The sequence below is a fragment of the Haematobia irritans genome, chromosome 1, assembly GCF_050003625.1.
Source record: "Haematobia irritans isolate KBUSLIRL chromosome 1, ASM5000362v1, whole genome shotgun sequence".
Lineage (NCBI taxonomy): Eukaryota > Metazoa > Arthropoda > Insecta > Diptera > Muscidae > Haematobia > Haematobia irritans.
Window position 1 is genome coordinate 248883630 of NC_134397.1, and position 24024 is coordinate 248907653.

At 34.9% G+C, this 24024-nt stretch overlaps 1 protein-coding gene across 4 annotated transcripts in view; it reads right to left on the reverse strand.

The window, feature by feature from the left end:
- Positions 1 to 24024, reverse strand: part of shf (WNT inhibitory factor 1) — a 46753-nt gene that overhangs the window by 12228 nt on the left and 10501 nt on the right. For 3 of the 4 annotated variants that reach the window (XM_075288592.1, XM_075288594.1, XM_075288596.1), the window contains 4 exons: positions 9286 to 9764; positions 8961 to 9221; positions 8678 to 8878; positions 1615 to 1812 (listed from right to left, as the gene is read on the reverse strand). In XM_075288592.1, the coding sequence (XP_075144707.1) occupies positions 1615 to 1812; positions 8678 to 8878; positions 8961 to 9221; positions 9286 to 9757 (1132 nt within the window). In that variant the 5' untranslated portion in view covers positions 9758 to 9764. The remainder of the gene's footprint in view (positions 1 to 1614; positions 1813 to 8677; positions 8879 to 8960; positions 9222 to 9285; positions 9765 to 24024) is intronic. The other variant, XM_075288598.1, reaches the window with a different exon arrangement.

Genomic DNA, 24024 nt, shown 5'->3' on the forward strand with positions numbered 1-24024 from the left:
TGGTCAAGTACTCAAATCCCAGTATTCCGAGATGCTTCAGCATTAGCATAGAGATTCCGTCAGGGCCAGCGCTTTGGATGTTTTTGCGCTTTTGATGACTTCGGTAACTTCGGCTATGGCAAATTGTGATGTGTAGTCGGCTCGGAGACCACAGATGCGACGCATGGCTGTCCTTTTCGCTCCATCACTCTCGGGGTGCTCGACAAACAGTGGGCTGAAGAATGTGGCGCAGACCAGGGCTGCGACGCATGGCTCTCCTTTTCGCTCCATCAATCTCGGGATGCTCGACAAACAGTCGGTTGAAGAATGTGACGCACCTTTTCGGATCAGTCACTGTCACGACGCCAAAGGTGACTGAGGGGTTCGAGAGGGCTCTCACTGTTGACCACAACTTACCTGTTCCTGTGCCTAGGTTACATTGCTTCAGGTGCTCTAACCAAGTGTTCCGCTTGTGCTCGACGACTATCTTACTAATCTCTAGATTCAGTTCTCTGATTCTAGGATCAGCAGGGTTAGCACGACGGCGTGCATCACGCTCGTCTGCGTGTCCTGCCGCTTCAGATGGAAGTTGGTTCTCACTTGGGTAATTTGGCCAGTACGTAAGAAGCGAGCGGCTGCTGCGTTTATGATGCCCCGGAACACACTCCGGGCAACATGAACATGGAAGGGGCTCACTGAAGCGACGATCTGTGTATTCTCTGCTGCCTTCCCAGTTGGCTTTCTTTTGGTTGATAAACGTCAGAGGTTATGGAATCGGGGTGTCGGTTAATGGTGAGAATTATGGGGAGGTGATATGATACCAGTGAAATGACGGGTTTTCCGGGATTCGTTATTTATCAGTGATGCTAAAGATATATCTGGCGAACTGCTACAATCACCGATAGTTCTCGTGGGGGCCTCTTCGTTCACCGTGCAAAATGTGGAGTCATCTATCTGCTCTGCCACAGGTATGCCTCTCTGGTCATTGACAAGGAGAGAATTCTAAAGTTCATGATGGGCATTAAATTCTCCTAACACCTACCGGTTATACCTGCACAAAAGTCACTCAATGTTTGGGCTATAACCTGGAGCACAGCTACCAACCAGCGGTATATATACATTGTATAGCTCAATCTCGGCAACCCAAGACTTGAATATACGGTCTGGCACAAGCGGGATAGGTGTATACTGCACGGTGTAATATGAAAGCCTGGCCACCATTGGTTTGAATTTGGTTTCGGCAAACTGTACATTACCATGGTCCGGGGTTTCTCTCTATCTCGGCTCGGACCAAAAGCAAGCAGAGAAGACTCCCCGGGAAGCAACACAAAAAAAAAGAAAACGGACGAAAAAACGCGTACACTGATGTGGTAGCCGCTGGTCGATGAATGGGATCCAATCCGGTGTAAAGAACCCGAAAGGAAAGAGCCGCTATAGATTTAGTCGACAAGAAGAACATACCGGCTAGACATCGAGACCTTAGCTGTACAGTGATCTAATTGGCAATGGTCTACTCTTCAATCGATGAGACCTGGTTATTTATTCTTATTTTCATATTATTTTCCAAATTTTTGTACTGTTCGATTTTCAAATTTATATACCATACATAGAACTTACTTTCACTATCTCACTTACCTCCCTCGCACTGCGTTCCTTGATAACCATCTGGGCAAGTACATACTGATGGTGCCGTACAATTACCACCGTTCATACATTGGGGAAAACAAAATGCCTGCTCACAATATTGACCAATGTAGCCCGACTGACATTGACAGATATTGCGATGATTGCAAAAACCATTGGTACACTTACGATGGCATTCGGGATCAGGACCTTAAGTGGATGAATGAAGAATAAAACAAATTGATTTAATTATTTGTGGTCATCATAGCCCAAAAAGCATGTGACAAAGGCAGGATGAACGCGCTAAAGAGGAAATAGCAGACATATGTGAGTCGTGTGACATGGTATATGGAATATGTGACCAGAATTGTTGTGTTTTGTTCTTTTTTTTTGAGTTATTACATGAAGTTTGTGTAGGTGGAGGAAGTCGTTTAATTGATGCCAAGTTCAAGATTGCATTGGATGACAAAAAAACAAAACTGTTGCAAATGCATTCATTACGAGAAAGTCTGGATTCCTTGAAATCTTTGTATTGCAGTAAATGAAATGTTACTCATGAAAGCAAAATGGTGACAGGTTAACATTATTGGGAGTCTTCGGTCTATTGTTGCGGAATTACGGAGATTTCAGTTTACATGTCAAGCATTGATCTTAGGTTAGGTTAGGTTAGGTGGCAATCCGACATTTCAGACTCAGACTATTCAGCCCAGGTTAGGTTAGGTTATGTGGCAGCCCGATGTATCAGGCTCACTTAGACTATTCAGTCCATTGTGATACAACAGTGGTGAACTTCTCTCTTATCACTGATTGCTGCCCGATTCCATGTTAAGCTCAATGACAAGGGACCTCCTTATTATAGCCGAGTCTGAACGGCGTTCCACATTGCAGTGAAACCACTTAGAGAAGCTTTGAAACTCTCACAAATGTCACCAGCATTACTGAGGTGGGATAATCCACCGCTGAAAAAGTTTTTGGGGTTCGGTCGTAGCAGGAATCGAACCCACGACCTTGTGTATGCAAGGCGGGCATGCTAACCATTGCACCACGGTGGCTCCCATTCAGCCCATTGTGATAGCACAGTGGTGAACTTCTCTCTTATAATTTAATGCTGCCCGATTCCATTTTTAGATGAGATCTCCTTTTTATAGCCGAGTCCGAACGGCATTACACATTACTGTGCAACCACTTAGAGAAGCTTTGAAACCCTCAGAAATGTCACCAGCATTACTGAGAGGGGATAATCCACCGCTGAAAACCTTTTTGATGTTCGGTCGAAGCAGCAATCGAACCCACGACACTTTGTATGCAAGGCGGACATACTAAAAATTGCACCACGGTGGTTCCCAGCATTGATCTTCGATCTTTATTCCAATTTCCGAGCTTTCGGTATATTGCTCAATCACTCAAAGTCCTAGTAATTGAACAATATATCGTTCAACCAATGAGATTTACTCTGAGATTATTCAGTCCATAGTTTTACCACAGGTGAACTTCTCTGCGGACTGCCCTATTCCATGTTTAGCTCAGATTCAAGGGACCTCCAAGCCTGAACGTCGATTCACATTGCGGCGGGACCACTGAGAAAAGCTTTGAAACACTCAACACACACCAGCGTTACTGAGAGAAGATTATCCACTACTGGAAAGCTTTTTGGTGTTCGGTCGAAACAGGGATTGAACCCACGACCCATGCCCTTTGTAAGGCGAGTATGTTAACCGTTGCACCGCCGCGGCTCCCAAGTATGGTCGTAGATCAAGTCACCATACAACGTAATTCCATGTCATCTACTAGGCTGCCATCTTCAGGGTTCGAAGAGCGCGATTTCGACTGAAGTTAACATTTTCAAAAATTTCTAAGGGTTATGTCATATTAGTCAACCTTTGGACGGGTCGTCAGACTAGGACACTTTTTTGACAATTCGAGCCTTTCTTAAAGTAACGGCATCAAATGGCGACAATCCCTCAAGAAAGATGTTTAAGGAATCCAGAAATGATTTGTTTGCCCTAAAGAAATTGGGATTTCTTGAGGCTGAGGATTTAATCGTCGACCTGTAGATGGTTGGACAGGCTGCGACTGCTCTTTGTCAAGACGAAACATTCCTAAAACAACGGCATTTAAGGAACGCAGAAAACCTTTTTTACCCCAAAGAAGGGATCGGTTGATCCAAGCACGTTGTTGGCCTAGCAAAGCAATTCGCAAGGAATTCTTGAAGCTGGCAAAGCTGAACCATCGCCGTATGAGTTGTCAGCTTCTAATGGAAATCAAAGATCATTTGTTTCAACTGCAAAAGACAGCCGTGTGATGGCTATCATTATCAAGAGAATAAGGGGACATTACGTCAATGGTGAAATGTTTGGCGTCTACTTACTTATGCTCGAAAAATTTCCCGGTCCAATTCCTCGACACCAAGAGGTTGCATGGTATTAAGGACGATTTAAGCTAATCGCATTTCTGGCGTCTTCTCACGTGTGCTTGAAAAGTTTCCTGGTCCAAGTCCTCGACACCAAGAGGATGCATGGTAATAAGGATGATTTAAGCTAACCGCACCCGAAGTGCATTTGCGGTTTTAATCTGCGTTGATGCTAATTCTCAATAATTTGGGTAATAACCAAGAGTTGGGTTCTATTAGACGATAAACTGCGACACCTCTTTTGAAAGTCCACAATTTCCTAATGCAACGACGTCAAAAGGTGGTAATCTCTCAAGAAAGGGGTTTAAGGAAAGCAGAAAAGCTTTTTTATCCCAAAGAAAGGACGGGTTGACTCAAACACTTTGTTGGCCTTACAAAGCAATTCTTAAAATGAGCGCAAGAAATTCTTGAAGCTAGCAAAAAGGAACCATCGCCGGATAAGCAGGCGGTTAGTCAGGCTGCGACACTTCTTTGGCAAGTCAACACATTCCTACAGAAACGACATAAAAAGGTGGTAGTCCCTCAGAAAGTGGTGTAAAGAACGCAGAAATGCTTTGTTTATCCTAAAGAAATGGGAATCAGACGATCCAACACGTTGTCGGCTAAATGAGCGCAAGGAATTCTTGAATATGGAAAAAGGCAACCATCGTCGGATAAGTTGCCAGCTTCTAAAGGTAATCAAAGATCGTTTGTTTCAGTTGCAGAAGCTAGTTGTGTGCTGATTATCATTAACATGGGAGCAATAGGCCATACGGTCCATGGTGCAATGTCTAGCTGAAAGGAACGCGAAGGTCCAAGTCTTCGACTTAAAGAGGACGATTTAAAGCATTTGTGCAAGAGAGGTCCTATTTGTCGACCTGTAGACTTTTAACGAAGTTGTGACATATCTTTGTCAAGTCGAAACATTCCTAAAGCAACGACATCAGAAGATGGTAAGCTCTCAAGAGCGATATAAAGAACGCAGAAATGCTTAAAAAATTATGATCATTCGATCCAACCACGTTGTCGGCTTAGCAAAACAAATTCCCAAAAGTGGATGCAAGGAAAAAGGGAACGATTGCCGGATAAGTTGCCAGCTTCCTAAGTGAGTAAAGATTGTTTGTTTCATTTGCAAAAGAAACGCAGGTGATGGATATCATTATCAAGGGAGCAGGGACCTTACGGTGCATGGTGAAATGTTTCGCGTCACGTGAGTGTGCTAGAAAAATTTCTCGGTCCAATTTCTCGACACCAAGAGGTTGCATGATATTAAGGACGATTTAAGCTAGTCGTATGTGAGGTTTTATAGCTGCGTTAATAATAACTGTTACCCATTTGAGCAATGACTAAAGTTAGGTTCTATTAGCCGACAGGTCGCGACACCTCTTGGGGCAAGTCGAAACTTTCCTAATGCAACGACGTTGAAAGGTTGTAATCCCTCAAGAAAGATTTTTGAGGAACGTAGAGAAGCTTTTTTATCCCAAAGAAAGGATCGGTTGATCCAAGCACCTTATCGGCTAAGCGATTCCTTAAAATGGGAGCACGAAAATCTTGAACATGGCAAAAAGGGAACGATCAACGGATGAGTTGCCAACTTCTGAAGGTGATGAAAGATCGGTTGTTTCGGTTGCAAAATACAGCCGTATGATGGCTATCATTAACAAGGGAGCAATAGACCATACCGTCAATAGAGCTATGCCTGGCGTCTTCTAACATAAGCTGGAAATTTTTCCCGGTACAAGGCGTCGACACCAAGAGTCTGGATGATATCAAGAGCGTTTTAAGCTAATCGTATTCTCGGTTTTAAATTTGCGTCGATATTAATTTGTTGTTGTGTTTGGGAAGGAGCCGCTCTAGAGTTAATCGAGAAGAAGGACCTTACGGCTAGACCTGGAGCACATGTATGGATACCTGCAAACTGTCGATTCTATAGTTAACGGACTAAAGGAATGTAACCCAGATCATTCAAAGGTTGATTGAAAGGTTGCCCTTTGGTTGAGATGAGAGGACCAAGATGACATGCGGTATTCATATTGAACATACAGTTTTTGCCGCATCTAGCCAAGAAACGGCCCTGAGTTTCCATTCCATTATATCCATATGAAGGTACACAAAAGCGATCGGCCGAAGGACTCCAAGACGAAACATTCCTCCATCCTCGGATCTTCATGAGAAGTTGAGACAGATACCAAAGATCCGGACATGGAAGAACTTTGTATGCGGTGGAAAGTCTCTACACCCTCAAAACGTACGAAAGTCGAACCGAGGGTTGTTGCAAGAGTTACTAAGGACTCCGAGAGATACTGAGGACACCGAGACGGACAATCCTCCATCTGAGTCAGACATTACCAGATTTTCTTACCAAGTCGTGACAGATACCAAATATGCGGTCATGGGACAACATCGTATGCGGGGTAAGGTTTTTACAAAAGCGATCAGCCGAAGGTCTGCGAGTCGGAACATTCCTCTATCCTCGGATCTTCTTGAGAAGTTGAGACAGATACCAAAGATGCAGACCTAGAAGAACTTTGTATGCGGTAGAAAGTTTTTACACCCTCAAAACTTACGACAGTTGAACCGACGGTTTTTGCGAGAGTCACTAAGGACTCCGAAAGACACTGAGGACTCCGAGATGGACAATCCTCCATCTGAGTCAGACATTACCAGATCTTCTTACCAAGTCGTGACAGATACCAAAGATTCAGTCATGGGAGAACATTGTGTGCCGGATAAGGTTTTTACAAAAGCGATCAGCCGAAGGTCTGCGAGACGGAACATTCCTCTATCCTCGGTTCTTCCTGAGAAGTTGAGACAGATACCAAAGATGCGGACATGGAAGAACTTTGTATGTGGTAGGTTAGCTGGCAGCCCGATGTATCAGGCTCACTTAGGCTATTCAGTCCATTGTGTTACCACTTTGGTGAACTCTCTTATCACTGAGCACAATGACATGCGTTAGAAAGTTTCTACACCCTCAAAACTTACGAAAGTTGAACCGATGGTTGTTGCGAGAGTCACTGAGGACTCCGAGATGGACAATCCATGTGAGTCAAACATGAACAGATCTTTTTGCCAACTCGTGACAGGTACCAAAGATGCGGTCATGGGAGAACATTGTGTGCCGTATAAGGTTTTTACAACCTCAAAACTTTCGAAAGTTGAACCGAGGATTGTTGCTAGAGTCACCGAGAGTGCTGTGAAGATGACATTCTTGATGACTCAATCGAAACAGCTGATGGTACGGCTCTGCATACTCTACAGGAAAGCACAGGAGGAGAATTCGGTCACTATGGTGGTCTACGGAGTTAAGTAATGAGGAAATCCTGCAGGAAGCTCTTTTATGTGCCGTCCAGACTATAAGTTTGGTACGGCTCTGCATACTCTACAGGAAAGCACAGGAGGAGAATTCGGCCACCATGGCGGTCTACGGAGTTAAGTAATGAAGAAATCCTGCAGGAAGCTCTTTAATGTGCCATCCAGACTATAAGTTTATCTGAACGTAATGTTTGCGTTTGTAAAGAATCTTACAGAGTGGCTAATCGCTAGGAATTGTCGTCGATGAGTAAATAATCGATAAATGTGTTATCGATGCCATTAAACAGCTGCAGTATCGAGTTTAACTTAGGGCATAACTTATAGTGTGACCAACATCTGCGATAAACTTATAGTCTAGACTGATCATAAGAGGGCAATGCCCATCAGACCTACGAAGGAGGAGAAAACCAGGGTCCAACATAGATCAGACAATTACAGTGGCCTGAATTCATACCTATACATGATTGGTATTAGGGTAGCTCACCTGTGTCCTATCTATAATCAAGAACTGGATGTATTCCATCTTAGTCGCAGAATTCCTTGATCTGGATACAAGCTGATTTACCAAAACCTCAAAAATGGATGATAACACAACAAACTGTTACAACAACAACTCATTTCTATTTTACGGGAAATTTTTCCGGGCCGTGTTATCTCTCGAAAAAGTGATCGCGAAAAACCATCAAGATCTTGGAGTTTAACACCTTTCCACTACTTCGTTTGGTATCCCGTTAAGGATAAAGTTCATCATTTGAATTCGTAAAGGTTTTCGAAGACATAAGACGGCCACTCTGCCATTTCATTAATCAAAATTTCGTGAAAAGGACATGATCCTATGAACATGGCATTGGTGGCCATTTGACGGACCTTCGCCACTATTATGAAGTAATAAAGTCTTACATTGGGGGAACAGCTCTTTGGAGAACAATTTCGGTGGACCTGGCAAATAAGCTACCCACACTAACGAATAAAAAGGAGGCACCATCCTACGGTGCCCGAATTTAAGGCCTTCATGTGAAGGGTCCAGAGTTGAGTAATTCTCAACTCCTGATGAACGAAATATAAATGAACCATAGAACAACAGAGGGTCATCTTACTTAACCAAACCTAGGAGGAGATAATTCATGCAATTGACCAGCCCTAAGGAGTGTATTGCTTTTGTGGAAATGGGAATCTTTCCACAAGTTGACATTCCACCAAAATTATTTCACACCTTCAGGACTTTCCACCAAACGAAATTATTTTTGCATACTTTCTACTCCAACTTAACTACAATTAAGTTCTACTTTTATTCAACATGGTCACATATAATCGGAAGGATCAAGGTTTGGATAGGAAACAGAAAAATAGAGGAACATGAGTATACACTACCTTGGAGAGAGGTGTTTTTTTGTGTGGGATTGGATGTGTCGGGGTTGTCATACACACCTCTATGTGCACACTGCTTTTTGAAATTCAAACGTATTGGTGTGCCCGGTAGCGGTTCATTACTGCGATTCAGTATGGTAAGGCCAACATTGAACATAGCAGTACCGGAATTATTACCACTGCAAGGCAGGAATACACTGAAATCTTACCAGAGCGGAAAATGGTAAACAAACAAAAAAATGACATCAATCTCTTGGGAGTCTTGGCAATCTATTGGTCTACTTACTTTTCTCTTCTTTGGGTATGCGACCCTTGATCTTTATGGATACCGTGGGGGCCTTGAGTATACTCTCATCCATTGATTGTAACAAATCGAAATGATAGAAATATTTACGATGTCCCGCCTTCCATGTGAAATTCACATGATCCACTTCCGGTGGTATAACCAAATAATTATAAATTCTTCCATCCCGTATATCATTCATAACATCACCATTGTGTATGGCATAAACGGGACCTTGGACATAGCCCTGGGGAAAGAATAGAGCTAAGAGAGTACAACCTATTTTCAGTCTTTGCCATTTTGAGAAGACGTTGCCGTCGTACTTTACCCGTTAACATTTTCAGCTGCTGTTCACTGATCCACAGCGAGATATTGTCATCGGGATGATAGGAACGATTTTGTTTCCTATGGCCCTTACGACGACCATGACGTTGGCCTCCCTTCTTGCGACCTCCTCGTCCATTGCCATTTCCACCATTACCACCAAAAGCATTTTGATGACCCCCTCCATGGTCATTTTTATTATGGTGCTGATGCTGGTGTTGATGAAGATGATTTTGATGGTTAAGGTTATTGTTGTTTCGCGCATATATCTCGTAAGAGGAACCACTTCCAATACCTCTCCTATGATGGTGGCCCGCTTCGTTTATTTGTTCATCTTGATGTTGTCGCATCTCTATGCCATCAATCCACAAGGAGTTCATAAATATTAGCAATAGATAAATAAACCATTTTGTATTGATGGTGGGCATGGGACGTTTTGCATGGATGATTATATTCGATCGCTCAATTCTCCTCATGATGAATCTGCAAATGTAATGGGAAGTTTTGTTGTTTATTTTATAGAATGGAAAAACAATCCCAACTTGCAATGTAATCCAAGCGAGATGGAATTTCTAATCTAAATAGATCCAGCCCTAAGTGAATAATGGGAGTACAAAGAATAGATCGTTGTAGTATAGAGAAATTTCTAGTGACTATAAGGAAAGAATGGTACTGGTCAAATATTTCAAGGAATATTAGGTGAGGATTAATATTTAACTTCCCTCTCTTAGGGCCCAAAGGATTCTGCAGCTTACTCCCCCAAGTTGAAAGGAACTACATTTATGCCTGGGACTGGTGAGGACTTTGTTTCCAAAAAGAATTTGTAACTTTCTTCTCCAAGTTGAAAGGACCTACATTCATGTCATGGACAACAGAGGACATCTTTGCCAAACAGAATCTGCAACATTCTCTTCCAAGTTGACTGAGGACTTCTTTGATAAACGGTATCTGTAACTTTCTCCCCCAAGTTGACAGGAACTACATTAATGTCTTGGACTTTATGCCATGCCATGAGACATGAATCTTTCTTTTCCAAGTAGACAGGAACTTCATTCATGTCTTGGACTACAGAGGACCTCTTTGCCAAAAAGAATCTGCAACATTCTCCTCCAAATTGACAAATCAACTACATAGGTTTGCCGTGGAAGGTCTCTTTCCTCATTCTCCTCCAAGATGACAGGAACTACATTCATGTCTTGGATTACAGGGATCTCTTTGTCAAATAGAATCGGCAACCTTTTCATCTAAAGTAAAAGAAACTACAATAGGGCTGTTTTCTTTTAGCACTGGATGCAACATTTGTATGGGCTATCCAGAACATCTCATGAGTGCAAGTCGCGCCCGTGTTGCCAGATTGTATTTTGATAAAGTGACGCTTCTTTGATTCACAATAGCAATTTATTGTGACTAATTTATCGAAAAACATGTAATTAAAAGTGGTATAGTGTCGTAAATAATCGAAGCAGTCAATATTTATTACTATTTGAGCATTTCATAAATTAAAAATGTAAGATTTCACTTCTTTTCTGTGATTATTTTCAAACAGCTGATGCCAGTGTTGCATATTTTTGGAGATGTCCTGGATAAACGAGTACTTTGTTTTCTTGTAGTCCTTCACGGCTTAGGGTATCCAGTGCTAAAAGAAAACAGCCATAATCATGTCTAGAACTATAGATGACTTCTATGCCAAATGAGACATGGATCTTTCCTTTCCAAGTTGACAGGAACTATGTTCATCTCATGGACTACAGAGGACTTCTTTGCCAAAAGGAATCTGCAATTTCTCCTCCAATTTGACAGGGACGGAGGATTTCTTTGCCAAAAGGTATCTGTAACGTTCTCTATCAAGTTTATATGAACTACATTCATGTCTTGAAGAAGTTCCAATAAGGAATCTGCAATTTTCTCCTCCAAGTCGACATTCATTTTGTGGAGTGCAGAGGATTTGACAAAATTTTCTATAGAAATAAAAATTTGATAAAATTTTCTATAGAAATAAAATTTTGACAAAATTTTCTATAGAAATAAAATTTTGACAAAATTTTCTATGGAAACTTGGACAATTTTCTATAGAAATACAATTTTGACAAAATTTTCTATAGAAACAAATGTTGACACAATTTCTCAAAAAAAAATGACAATTTCTATAGAAAACATTTTGAGAAAAATTTTCTATAGACAAAAAATTGACAAATTTTTCTATAGAAATAAAATTTTGCCGAAAAGATTTCGGCAAAATATAATAAAAAAAAAATAAAATTTTGTCCAAATTTTCTAAACAAATAAAATTTTGTCCAAATTTTCTAAGCAAATAAAATTTTGATAAAATTTTCTAAGCAAATAAAATGTTGACAAAATTTTCTATAGAAATAAAATTTTGACAAAATTTTCTATAGAAATAAAGTTTTGACAAAATTTTCTATAGAAATAAAATTTTGACAAAATTTTGAGAAAATTTTCTATAGAAATAAAATTTTGACAAAATTTTCTATAGAAATAAAATTTTGACAAAATTTTCTATAGAAATAAAATTTTGACGAAATTTTCTATAGAAACTTTGACAATTTTCTATAGAAATACAATTTTGACAAAATTTTCTATAGAAACAAATGTTGACACAATTTCTCAAAAAGAAAATGACAATTTCTATAGAAAACATTTTGAGAAAAATTTTCTATAGACAAAAAATTGACAAATTTTTCTATAGAAATAAAATTTTGCCGAATTATATTACATGTTAGCCTGATACCGAAACAGGCAATTGACGTCCAAATGCATTATATCTAATTATACAATTATTTTTCGAGCTTTATGGACAGATATAGATTAAGGAACATGGTTAATAGAGCCATTGGAAAGAAAACGCCAGATACCAATCTATACACGCCTGGACTGTACATGTTTCGGTTCGGGCGAATGAACCTTTCCACAGCCTTTAGTATAGATCTGGCTGGGAGAGATAACTCAATTTTGGGCCCTTTATGCTAACTCCTTATGGAGAAAACATTTGGGAAATTTCCTCTTACAAATTGAATCATCTTTTCTCCCACTGTACATCATCTTTTCATATAACTTACGAGTCCCTTAATCTTATTTTTATTTCGTTTTGTTACATAGTAATGCAACAACACGAAATTTATTTTTAGAAAGCTAATTTGTTAGAATTCACCTAAGTGGTGAACAGTCGAACAATGCTTATTGTTTCTACAGTCAACTACAACATATGACAATTAACAGAAACTGGTTTCCAGGATACAACAACAATTCTAACGCGTACATTAGTCGTGTTTTTCCTAGTTTTACGACGGGCTCGGCAAAATATAATAAAAAAAAAATAAAATTTTGTCCACATTTTCTAAACAAATAAAATTTTGTCCAAATTTTCTAAGCAAATAAAATTTTGATAAAATTTTCTAAGCAAATAAAATGTTGACAAAATTTTCTATAGAAATAAAATTTTGACAAAATTTTCTATAGAAATAAAGTTTTGACAAAATTTTCTATAGAAATAAAATTTTGACAAAATTTTCTATAGAAATAAAGTTTTGACAAAATTTTCTATAGAAATAAAATTTTGACAAAATTTTCCATAGAAATAAAGTTTTGACAAAATTTTCTATAGACATAAAATTTTGACACAATTTTCTATAGAAATAAAATTTTGACAAATTTTTCTATAGAAATAAAATGTTGACAGAATTTTCTATAGAAATAAAATTTAGACAAAATTTTCTATGGATATAAAATTTTGACAAAATTTTCTGCAGAAAAAATTTGGCAAAATTTTCTTAAAAATAAAATTTTGACAAAATTTTCTTTAGAAATAAAATTTTGACAAAATTTTCTATAGAAATGAAGTTTTGACAAAATTTTCTATAGAAACAAAATTTTGACAAAATTTTCTATAGAAATAGAATTTTGACAAAATTTTCTTTAGAAATAAAATTTTGACAAAATTTTCTATAGAAATAAAGTTTTGACAAAATTTTCTATAGAAATAAAATTTTGACAACATTTTCTATAGAAATACAATTTTGACAAAATTTTCTATAGAAATAAAGTTTTGACAAAATTTTCTATAGATAAAAAATTGACAAAATTTTCTATAGAAATAAAAATTTGACAACATTTTCTATAGAAATAAAATTTTGACAAAATTTTCTACAGAAATAAAATTTTGACCAAATTGTCTATAGAAATTAAATTTTGACAAAATTTTCTATAGAAATAAAATTTTTAAAAAATTTTATATAGAAATAAAATTTTGACAAAATTTTCTATAGAAATAAAATTTAGACAAAATTTTCAATAGAAAAAAATTTTGACACAATTTTTCCAAAAAAAAAAATGACAATTTCTATAGAAAAACATTTTGAGAAAATTTTCTATAGAAGAAAAATGTTGACGAAATTTTAATTAGAAAAAAATTGACAAATTTGTCTATAGAAAAAAAAATTGACAAAATTTTCCATAGAAGTAAATTTGACAAAATTTTCTATAGAAATAAAATTTGGACAAAATTTTCTATAGAAACAAAATTTTGACAAAATTTTTTATAGAAATAAAATTTTGACAAAATTTTCTATAGAAATAAAATTTTCTATAGAAAAACATTGTGAGAAAATTTTAATTAGAAAAAATTGGCCACATTTTGTATAGAAACAAATTTTGACAAATTTTTCTATTGAAATAAAATTTTAACAAAATTTTCTATAGAAGTAAATTTTGACAAAATTTTCTATAGAAAATTTTTTTGACAAACTTTTCTACAGAAATAAAATTTGACAAAATTTTGCTAAAAAACAAGTTTAACAAGTATATACGGCCATAAGTTCGGCCAGGCCGAATTTTATGCACCACGGATTGCATAGACATCCACAATCGAATTACTTGGGTTGCTGTAAGACTTGCCGATGGCAAGGTATCTTAAAACTTCTTACCACCGTGTTCTCAATTGTAAGTTAGTCCATACGGGGTATATATTAAACAAGAAAAATACGTAAATAATTCAGTTTGACAAAATTTTCTATAGAAATAAAATCTTGACAAAAATTTATATAGTAATAAAATGTTGACAAAATTTTTTATAGTAATAAAATTTTGACAAAATTTTCTATAGAAATAAAATTTTTGTTGATTATTTTTGGGGATCGGCTATATATAACTATAGACCGATATGGACCAATTTTGGCCTGGTTGTTCACCACGTACCAAATTTCAACCGGGTCGGATGAATTTTGCTCCTCCAATAGAGGTCAAATCTGGGGATCGGTTTATATGGGGGCCATTAGCGTAGCTAGACAATTTTCCTAGGGGGGGCTATAGGCCCCCTAGCTAAAACTTTATAGACTGAACTTATAGGTCAACTAATGTTTTATTTCATAAAATTGAATAAAAAAATAGACATCAAAATAGCTCAACAATCAATTTATAATAAATCAACTAAAAGTACCCTACGGGAAATTGGTTCAAATTGCCACTGACGGACCTATCACAGAACTGGTACCTGTGCTCCAGTTAGTTGCAATTTTCACATTTAGTGAAATAAAATTATCAGAATAACCTTTTGTTCGACATATTTCAAGTTTTTTTTTCATTTCGGGTTCGATTAGGAGCCCAAATAGAAAGAGATTTCTAAGAGTTTGTCCGAGACTGGTTCCTGAGGACCTGTTTATGAGTTGCTCCTGCTAAATTACCCCCAGGACGTGTCGTTTGGGATGAGTCCAAGACGCGTCCTAAAATGTAAGTTTACTCCGTCAATGACAAACCCATGTTAAAGTGGAAGGGACCCCATACGTTTTGATCAGAACTGGGACTGGTCCATACACACCAGGGACTAGTCCTGTACCAGTTCTGTGGTTGATCCATTTCCCGTAGGGTAGTTCCACACTTTTCCCAGCAAAAAATTGGGAGTTGTTCTAAAGGCACAACTTTAAAAGCACTTCCAAAAATGTCTTCACAAAGAAGTTAACTATTTTAACTACAAAGGAAGTTTTTTACTTCATTTTTTATATTTAAATGCGTAATTTTTTGTTTTCTTTTTTTAAATATTTAAAAAAAGAGTAAGAATAAATAAAATGGTACAAATTATTCAAATTCGATTGTGCATGAAAGACTTTAGTGGAACTTTGTGCGTTGTACTTGTTTAATTTTTATAAAAATGAAAAATCGTAAATAGGTTTTCAAATTCTGGGGGGGGGGGCTAAAATTTTTCTGGATGAAATTGGATGAATTTTGCTCATCCATGATATATGATTATTGACCGATGTGAACCAAAGTTTGCATGGTTGTTAGAGACCATATACTAACACTATGTACCAAATTTCAGCCGGATCGGATGAAATTTGCTTTTCTTAGAAGCTCCGCAAGCCAAATTGGGGGATCGGTTTATATAGGGGGCTGTATATAATTATGGACCGATTTGGACCAATTTTTGCATGGTTATGAGAGACCGGATACTAACACCATGTACCAAATTTCAACCGGATCGGATGAGTTTTGCTCCTCCAAGAGGCTCCGCAAGCCAAATCTGAGCGTCGGTTTATATGGGGGCTCTACGTAAAAGTGGGCCGATATGGCCCATTTGCAATACCATCCGACCTACATCAATAACAACTACTTGTGCCAAGTTTCAAGTCGTTCGGAAGTTAGAGTGATTTCAACAGACGGACGGACGGACATGCTTAGATCGACTATGAATTTCACCACGACCCAGAATACATATATATACTTTATGGGGTTTTAGAGCAATATTTCGATGTGTTACAAACGGAATGACAAAGTTAATATACCCCTCATCCTATGGTGGAGGGTATAAACAATTTTGCAAATAACAATTTTAACAAAATATTTTCTATAGAAAAAAATTTTGACAAATTTTTATATTGAAATAAAATATTGACAAAATTTCTATAGAAATAAAATTTTTTACAAAATTTTCCATAGAAAAAATGTTGACAAAATTTTCTATAAAAAAAATCTTTTCAAAATTTTGCAAAAAAAAACTAATTTAAAAAATTTTTGCAAATAACAATTTGGACAAAATTTTTTCTATAGAAAAAAAATTTTACAAAAAAATTTCTAAAGAAATAAAATTTTAACAAAATTTTCTATAGAAATAAAATTTTGACAAATTTTTTTATAGAAAAAAACAAATTTGACAATTTTTTTTATAGAAAAAAAATTTTTTGCCAAATTCTCTGTAGAGGTAAATTTTGACAAAATTTTCTATAGAAGTAAATTTTGACAATATTTTCTATAGAAATAAAATTTTTAAAAAATTTTCTGTAGAAATAAAATTATGACAAAATTTTCTATAGAAAACAAATTCCAAAATTTTGCGAGAAAACAATTTTGCCAAAAAATTTACAACATTTTTTGTAAAAATAAAATTTTGACAAAATTTTCTATAGATATAAATTTTGACAAAATATTCTATAGATGTAAATTTTGACAAAATGTTCTATAGAAATAAAATTTTGACAAAATTTTCTATTAAAAAAAATTTTTGGCAAAATATTCTATACGAATAAATTTTGACAAAATATTCTATAGGTGTAAATTTTGACAAAATTTTCTATGGAAAAAAATTTTGACATAATATAAAACAGAAATTGACAATTTCTGTAGAAAATAGTTTGAGAAAAATTTTTATAGAAATAAAATTTTGACAAAATTGTCTATACAAATAAAATGTTGACAAAATTTTCCATAGAAATAAAATTTTGACAAAATTTTATAGAAATAAAATTTTGACAAAATTTTCTAAGGAAATAAAATTTTGACAAAATTTTCTATAGAAATTACATTTTGACAAAATTTTTTATAGAAATAAAATTTTGACAAAATTTTCTATACAAATAAAATGTTGACAAAATTTTCCATAGAAATAAAATTTTGACAAAATTTTCCATAGAAATAAAATTTTGACAAAATTTTCTAAAGAAATAAAAATTTGACAAAATTTTCTATAGAAATAAAAATTTGACAAAATTTTCTATAGAAATAAAGTTTTGACAAAATTTCCTATAGAAAACATTTTGAGAAAATTTTCTATAGAAAAAATGTCGACAAAATTTTCTATATATATGGCCCGAATTCAGCAAAATAACTCAACTGGAAATACCATTTAACCATGGAAATGCCCAGACACTGTACGTTTTTGTAAAAAAAAAAACAAAAATAAAACAGAATAGCCGGGAAAAATAAAACCTGAGCTTGTTATGCAGCCAAATAAGCGAAACTAAACATGGCCTAAATTGACAGCAAAAGGCATAGCAACAACATTGGCCGCCAACAGTGAGTGACTGCAGGAAACGTTTTTGGGACGATCAGGGTTATGTTGTTACCAACAGTCTGGGCTTTGGATTGGGGGCTGTTGTCCAGTGTTCTTTAGCAGAACGGGTGTCAATGTTGTTGGTGTTGACGATTTTTTTTCTGCCTCCTTTGTTGCTTTGGTGTGGTTACCTTTTCCATAAGTGTTCTTGGTGTTGTTGTTGTTGTTCAACCTGGAATGGTTCTGTATTTGTTGTGCACTTTTGGAAACGTGTTCAAGTGGTCGACAGGTACAACGAATGTAGGTAGACTTAGCAGACCACTGGTCATCATGATCACCATCATCGTTGTTGTCATCATGATGATGATCATCATCATCATCATCAACACCAACGATAACATGGGATAGCTCTGCGTTTTTTGCTTGCTTTTCTTTTTCCCATATCTGGGAAGAGGCAATACTTGTTACTATTGAAGCATTAACATGCCTTCAACGGATGGCTGGGCTGGGATATATGTGTGTCTGTCTGGATGGACAGTGTTAATAGGGTTGTTGGTGTTTGTTACTGACTGCTGGTGCTGCCGGTGTTGTCATTCTTGCACCATCAGCTCAGCACCACCATAACCATCGTTGGGCGATCGTTAAAATGGTAGTAAGTTGTTGCTGCTGCTGCCGTTTAGTTCTTTTTTTTTTGTTGACCATATTTGTGTATGTGTGGAAATTAACACATCTTCTATGTTTATGACCCTTCCATAAAAACTGTCGAGCATACCCTACAACTACGACCAATAACTCTGGCTAACACAAATGATCTTCCGAAAAATTGCATAACATCTGGAAATTGACTTGCAATTGATTGAATGGTAGATAGATGGATGTATGGATAACCTTTACATTGTGTTTTGTACCGGAAATACCAGTAAAGGGATTAATGACACGTTCGAACGTAAGTGATCCTTGCAAGTGATCATTCAATTGTATGACTTCACTGAGGTATAGCAACAATACACAAAGCATTTAAAGTCAAGGACATGGATATTTTTTGCCAGTTTTATGGCTTCCCTTTGGCAGGAAAGGTAATATACAAATGAATGAGAATTGAGTATAATCACCACCCTTTAGGCAAGAATGATAGGTAGGGGAAAATGATCGATGAGGCAATGACATCCCAATGCAAAAAACTGAAAGCACTGAAGCAAAATCATCAATGATGTCATTGAAAGAAATTCATGTTTGTATGTTGCCCATATCCTTGACCTCAGCCTGTATCTCTAGGAAATTCTATTATAAAATTAAGAACTAAATAGGGTTAAGCTAAATTGAGAAAGAGATATCGACAATACAGGTTCTTCCCCAATTTGGCATATTTGTTAGAGAATACGCCTCCGTGACGAATTTTCCAAGCACTTGGCTATCATGTTACTCAAAAGCCGTGTTACTCATATCCCCTGAAGATAACGTGGTGATGAATACCTTCATCAAAAATCAATCTTGAAAACGCCACATGGTGTGCAATTTTCCTGTAGAATTTCCTGTTCGAATTAATTGACGGCTAAGGCGATATAAATGAGTCTATTCGGCGGTGGAAAGGTTAGGTTAGGTTTGGTGGCAGCCCGATTTATCAGGCTCACTTAGACTATTCAGTCCATTGTGATACCATATTGGTGAACGTCTCTCTTAACACTGAGTGCTGAGTGTCCATTCCATGTTAAGCTCAATGACAAGGGACCTCCTTTTTATAGCCGAGTCCGAACGGCTTTCCACATTACAGTGAAACCACTTTGAGAAGCTTTGAAACGCTCAGAAATGTCACCAGCATTACTGAGGTGGGATAATCGACCGCTGAAAAACTTTCTGGTGTTCGATCGAAGCAGGAATCGAACCAACGACCTTGTGTATGCAAGGCGGGCATGCTAACCATTACACCACTGGCGGTGGATAATTATTCAGTACCCAGCAAAAAAAGCGTCGCCAAAAAAGTAATGAAAATGTTCTTTTTGGATCCGGAAGTGATGCAAAATTGACGCAGAGGCGGTGAATTTAACATGGGCTTGTCATAGGACGGAAGTCCTCCATTTCAACAGCCGTTGCACTGAATTTGCATCACATCTTTAGGTGTGATCCGAATTCAATGTTTTGGATGTAAATTAAAAAATTCTGTGATATTTTGTCAAATAAATAATTTTTATAATTTTTTATCATTTTTAATGGATTCTAATGCTTGTCTGAAACGTTTGACATCAAATATTTTCAAAAATTCACAATTTTTTCAAATTGGATTTAGCATTTTTTTCGATAAATTTTTAATAATTCGTACCATATTATGAATTCTTAAACTGAAATTGAGTTAAAATTACCCATTAAAAATATGAAAAAAGCATGTAATAAAAAATTGAATGAAAAGAACTTCCTGTGTAGTTAAAATAAAGAACATCATTGGGAGTACATCTTCTGGAAGTGCTTTTAAAGTTGTGCCTTTGGAAGAACTTCCAAATTTTTTTGCTGGGTAATTGAATACAACCGAATGCTTATGAGATTAGTTGTACAACAAATAATGTAGCCAAATTTAAATATCATTTATATCTTCTGAAAGAGGGCTTTGCAAACTTATAACAACATTCAAATATTTGGGTGAAAATATAACAATTATAAACAAATAATTTTTTTTTTTCGATTATTTGGCGGCTACATTTAAGTCCAGATGTGTCAACATATTCTGTGGCATCGTCAACTACAAAATCTGGTCGTTGGCGACTGAAATTGGAGGCCCAACTCGGCGGCCTGCATTCCCTGCTCCGATGCCACCAAAGCATGAGTGTATTGAAAGAGAACATTGAGAACTATGTTAACAAGGACAATGCTGGATTCTAGCGTAGACAAATCTTAATCGACAATATTTATTCCAAGCGAGTGAATTTTTAAGATTTTAAACAAAAAGGAATCACACGATTACTAATTCAGAAGAATACGATAGATAGATTAGGTGAGAATAGATAATATATAGTGGCTGTCCCTTATTTTAGGTCCACTTAGAAACTTCAGTCCACTGTGGTATCTACCACTCTTATCATGAGTGCTGCCCCAGGGCTGCCAATTTTGCCGATTTATCGGCATTTTGACGATTTTTGACTCCAAAAATAGCAAATGCCGATTTTCCGATTTTTTCCCCAAAAATTACGATATTAGCTCCGTTCAAAAATTTTCAAAAAAAAAAAACAGTTCGTTTACATGTTTAGAGCCAGCAAACGAGAGTATTTGCTATATCTCATTTTACATCTACAGTATTAGTATCACGGTTGCCATTCGTGCCAAAAATAAAAATTTTAAGAAAATTTTACCAAAAATCTACCTAAAAAAATAATATTTTGAAGTTGTTGATCAAATTTTTGTGGTTAGTATATAAAAAATGCTGTTTTATTCCAAGGAAATGTTTTATATGGAAAGTTTTGTTAAAATTTTATTTCTATAGAAAATTTTGTCAAAATTTTATTTCTATAGAAAATTTTGTCAAAATGTTATTTCTATAGAAAATTTTGTCAAAATTTTATTTCTATAGAAAATTTTGTCCAAATTTTATTTTTATAAAAAATTTTGTCAAAATGTTATTTCTATAGAAAATTTTGTCAAAATTTTATTTGTATAGAAAATTTTGTCAACATTTTATTTCTATAGAAAATTTTGGCAACATTATATTTGTATAGAGAATTTTGTAAAAATTTTATTTCTATAGAAAATTTTATCAAAATTTTATTTCTATAGAAAATTTTGTCAAAATTTTATTTCTATAGAAAATTTTCTCCAAATTTTATTTTTATAAAAAATTTTATCAATTTTTTTTTTCATTTTGTCAACATTTTATTTCTATAGAAAATTTTATCAAAATTTTATTTCTATAGAAAATTTTGTCAAAATTTTATTTCTATAGAAAATTTTGTCAAAATTTTATTTCTATAGAAAATTTTGTCAAAATTTTGTTTCTATAGAAAATTTTGTCAAAATTTTATTTCTATAGAAAATTTTGTTAAAAGTTTATTTCTATAGAAAATTTTGTCACAATTTTATTTCTATAGAATATTTTGTGAAAACTTTATTTCTATGGAACATTTTCTCAAAATTTTATTTCTATAGAAAATATTGTCAAAATTTTACTTCTATACAAAATTTTGTCAAAGTTTTATTTCTATAGAAAATTTTGTTAAAAGTTTATTTCTATAGAAAATGTTGCCAAAATTTTATTTCTATGGAAAATTTATCAAAATTCTATAGAAAATTGTACCTCTTAATTAGAGAGTCAATCAATAAGATTTTCAAATTTTGAAAATCATTGCCCGATGACATAAGTGAATATTAAAGATATTTATTTTTAAATAAACCCTTAAATCTAATCATAAAAATGTTTTTTACATACTTTTGTTTTTAAGCAAAAAATTAGTTTTCTTTAAAATTATTTACATTAGAGATTTTTATTATGACTATTTCCTCGGAAAAAAGTGACGATTTTTCTTGAAATTTTATTGGCAGCCCTGTGCTGCCCCATTCTATGTTTAGCGTTTCGTATCGTGCTGAAAACACTTCGAGAAGCTTTGAAAAACTCAGACCTGTCAGCAGCATTGTTGAGAGACTGAAAAATTTTTTGCACCCATGACCCTATGACCATATGGTGTCCAATAGGACGGTAGATAGGGCGATAAGCTGGTGGCATTTCTCAGTGTTTCAAAACTTCTCTAAGTGGTTTCACTGCAATGTGGAACGCCGTTCGGACTCGGCTATAAAAAGAAGGTCCCTTGTCATTGAGCTTAACATGGAATCGGGCAGCACTCCGTTATAAGAGAGAAGTTCACCACTGTGGTATCACAATGGACTGAATAGTCTAAGTGAGCCTGAAATATAAGCTGCCACTACACCTAATCTAACCTAGGGCGATAAGCGCAGAAATGCGTTGGGGTAGGCCTGTGTAAGATTTTCCATTGTATATTGTTACTTTTGTATAGATAGAGGCTATATACCCCCTGGCGAAAGTTGTCTATAATTGGTCCATAGCGACCAATTTAGGATCGGCTTGGCTGCGGCTTATGATCAAAGTGAGTATTTTTCGTAATTTTAGCGTTGATACGGTTCAACAATTCGGTCCACTACTGTAAATGTATCCATCTTTCGTCGACCGTACCGAACGACGGAGAAATTCCATCGGATCGGACTTAAATACCGATAAACATTTCCAAATTTTTCCCAGGGTTGAGTTTGGTGACCGCACATACAAAAAAAAATTCACAAACATTTTTCCAATTAAATTTTTAATTGAGTTTTAAAAAATATTCAATTAAAAATTTAATTGATTGAACCAATTTTTTAATTGAAACAAAAATCAATCAAAAAATTAATAGTATCAATTAATTTTTTAATTGGATCAATTATTTTTTAATTGACCTTCAAATAATTTTTTAATTGTAATTTTTGTCAATGATTCCGTTTCTGTGATTGAAGACATTTCAACTAAAAATTAATTGGATCAATTAATTTCGTGATTGAAGATATAAAAAAATATTTTTTGTGTGTAGAAATAACATTTTGACAAATATGTCTATAGGCAAAAAAATTTCGACAAAATACCCTATAGGATTAAAATTTGACAAGGTTTTCTATAGAAATAAATTTTTGACAAAATTTTCTATAGGGATAAAATTTCCACAAATTTTTTTCTAGGAATAAAATTTTGAGAATATTTTCTATCAAAATAAAAGTTTGATAAAAAATACGCATAGAATAAAATCTTGACAAAATTTTCTATAGAAATAAAAGTTTGACAAAAATTTTCTATCGAAATAAAATTTTGACAAAATTTTCTATAGAATAAAATTTTGGAAACTTGTACTGCTCTAGGAACAACATTTTCGACAACATTTTCTAAAGAAATAAAATTTTAAAATGTTTTCTAAAATTAAAATTTTGACAACATTTTCTATAGAAATAAAATTTTGTCAAAATTTTCTATAGAAATAAAATTTTTACAAATTTTCGTATAGAATAAAATTTTCTATTGAAATAAAATTTTTACAAAATTTTCTATAGAAATACAAGTTTTACAAATTTTTTTTATAGAAATAAAATTGTGACAAAATTGTCTGTAGAAGTAAAATTTTAACGAAATTTGCTATAGAAATAAAATTTTGACAAAATGTCCTAAAAAAATTTTGACAGAATTTTCTATAGAAATAACATTTTGACAAAATTTTCTATAGAGATAACATTTTAAAAAAATTCTTATAGAAATTTTGACAAAATTTTCTATAGAAATAAAATTTTGACAAAATTTTCAATAGAAATAAAATTTTGACAAAATTTTGTATAGATATAAAATTTTGACAACATTTTCTATAAATAAAATTTTGAAAAAATTTTCTATATAAATAAAATTTTGACAAAATTTTCTATATACATCAAATTTTGACAAAATTTTCTATTAGAAAT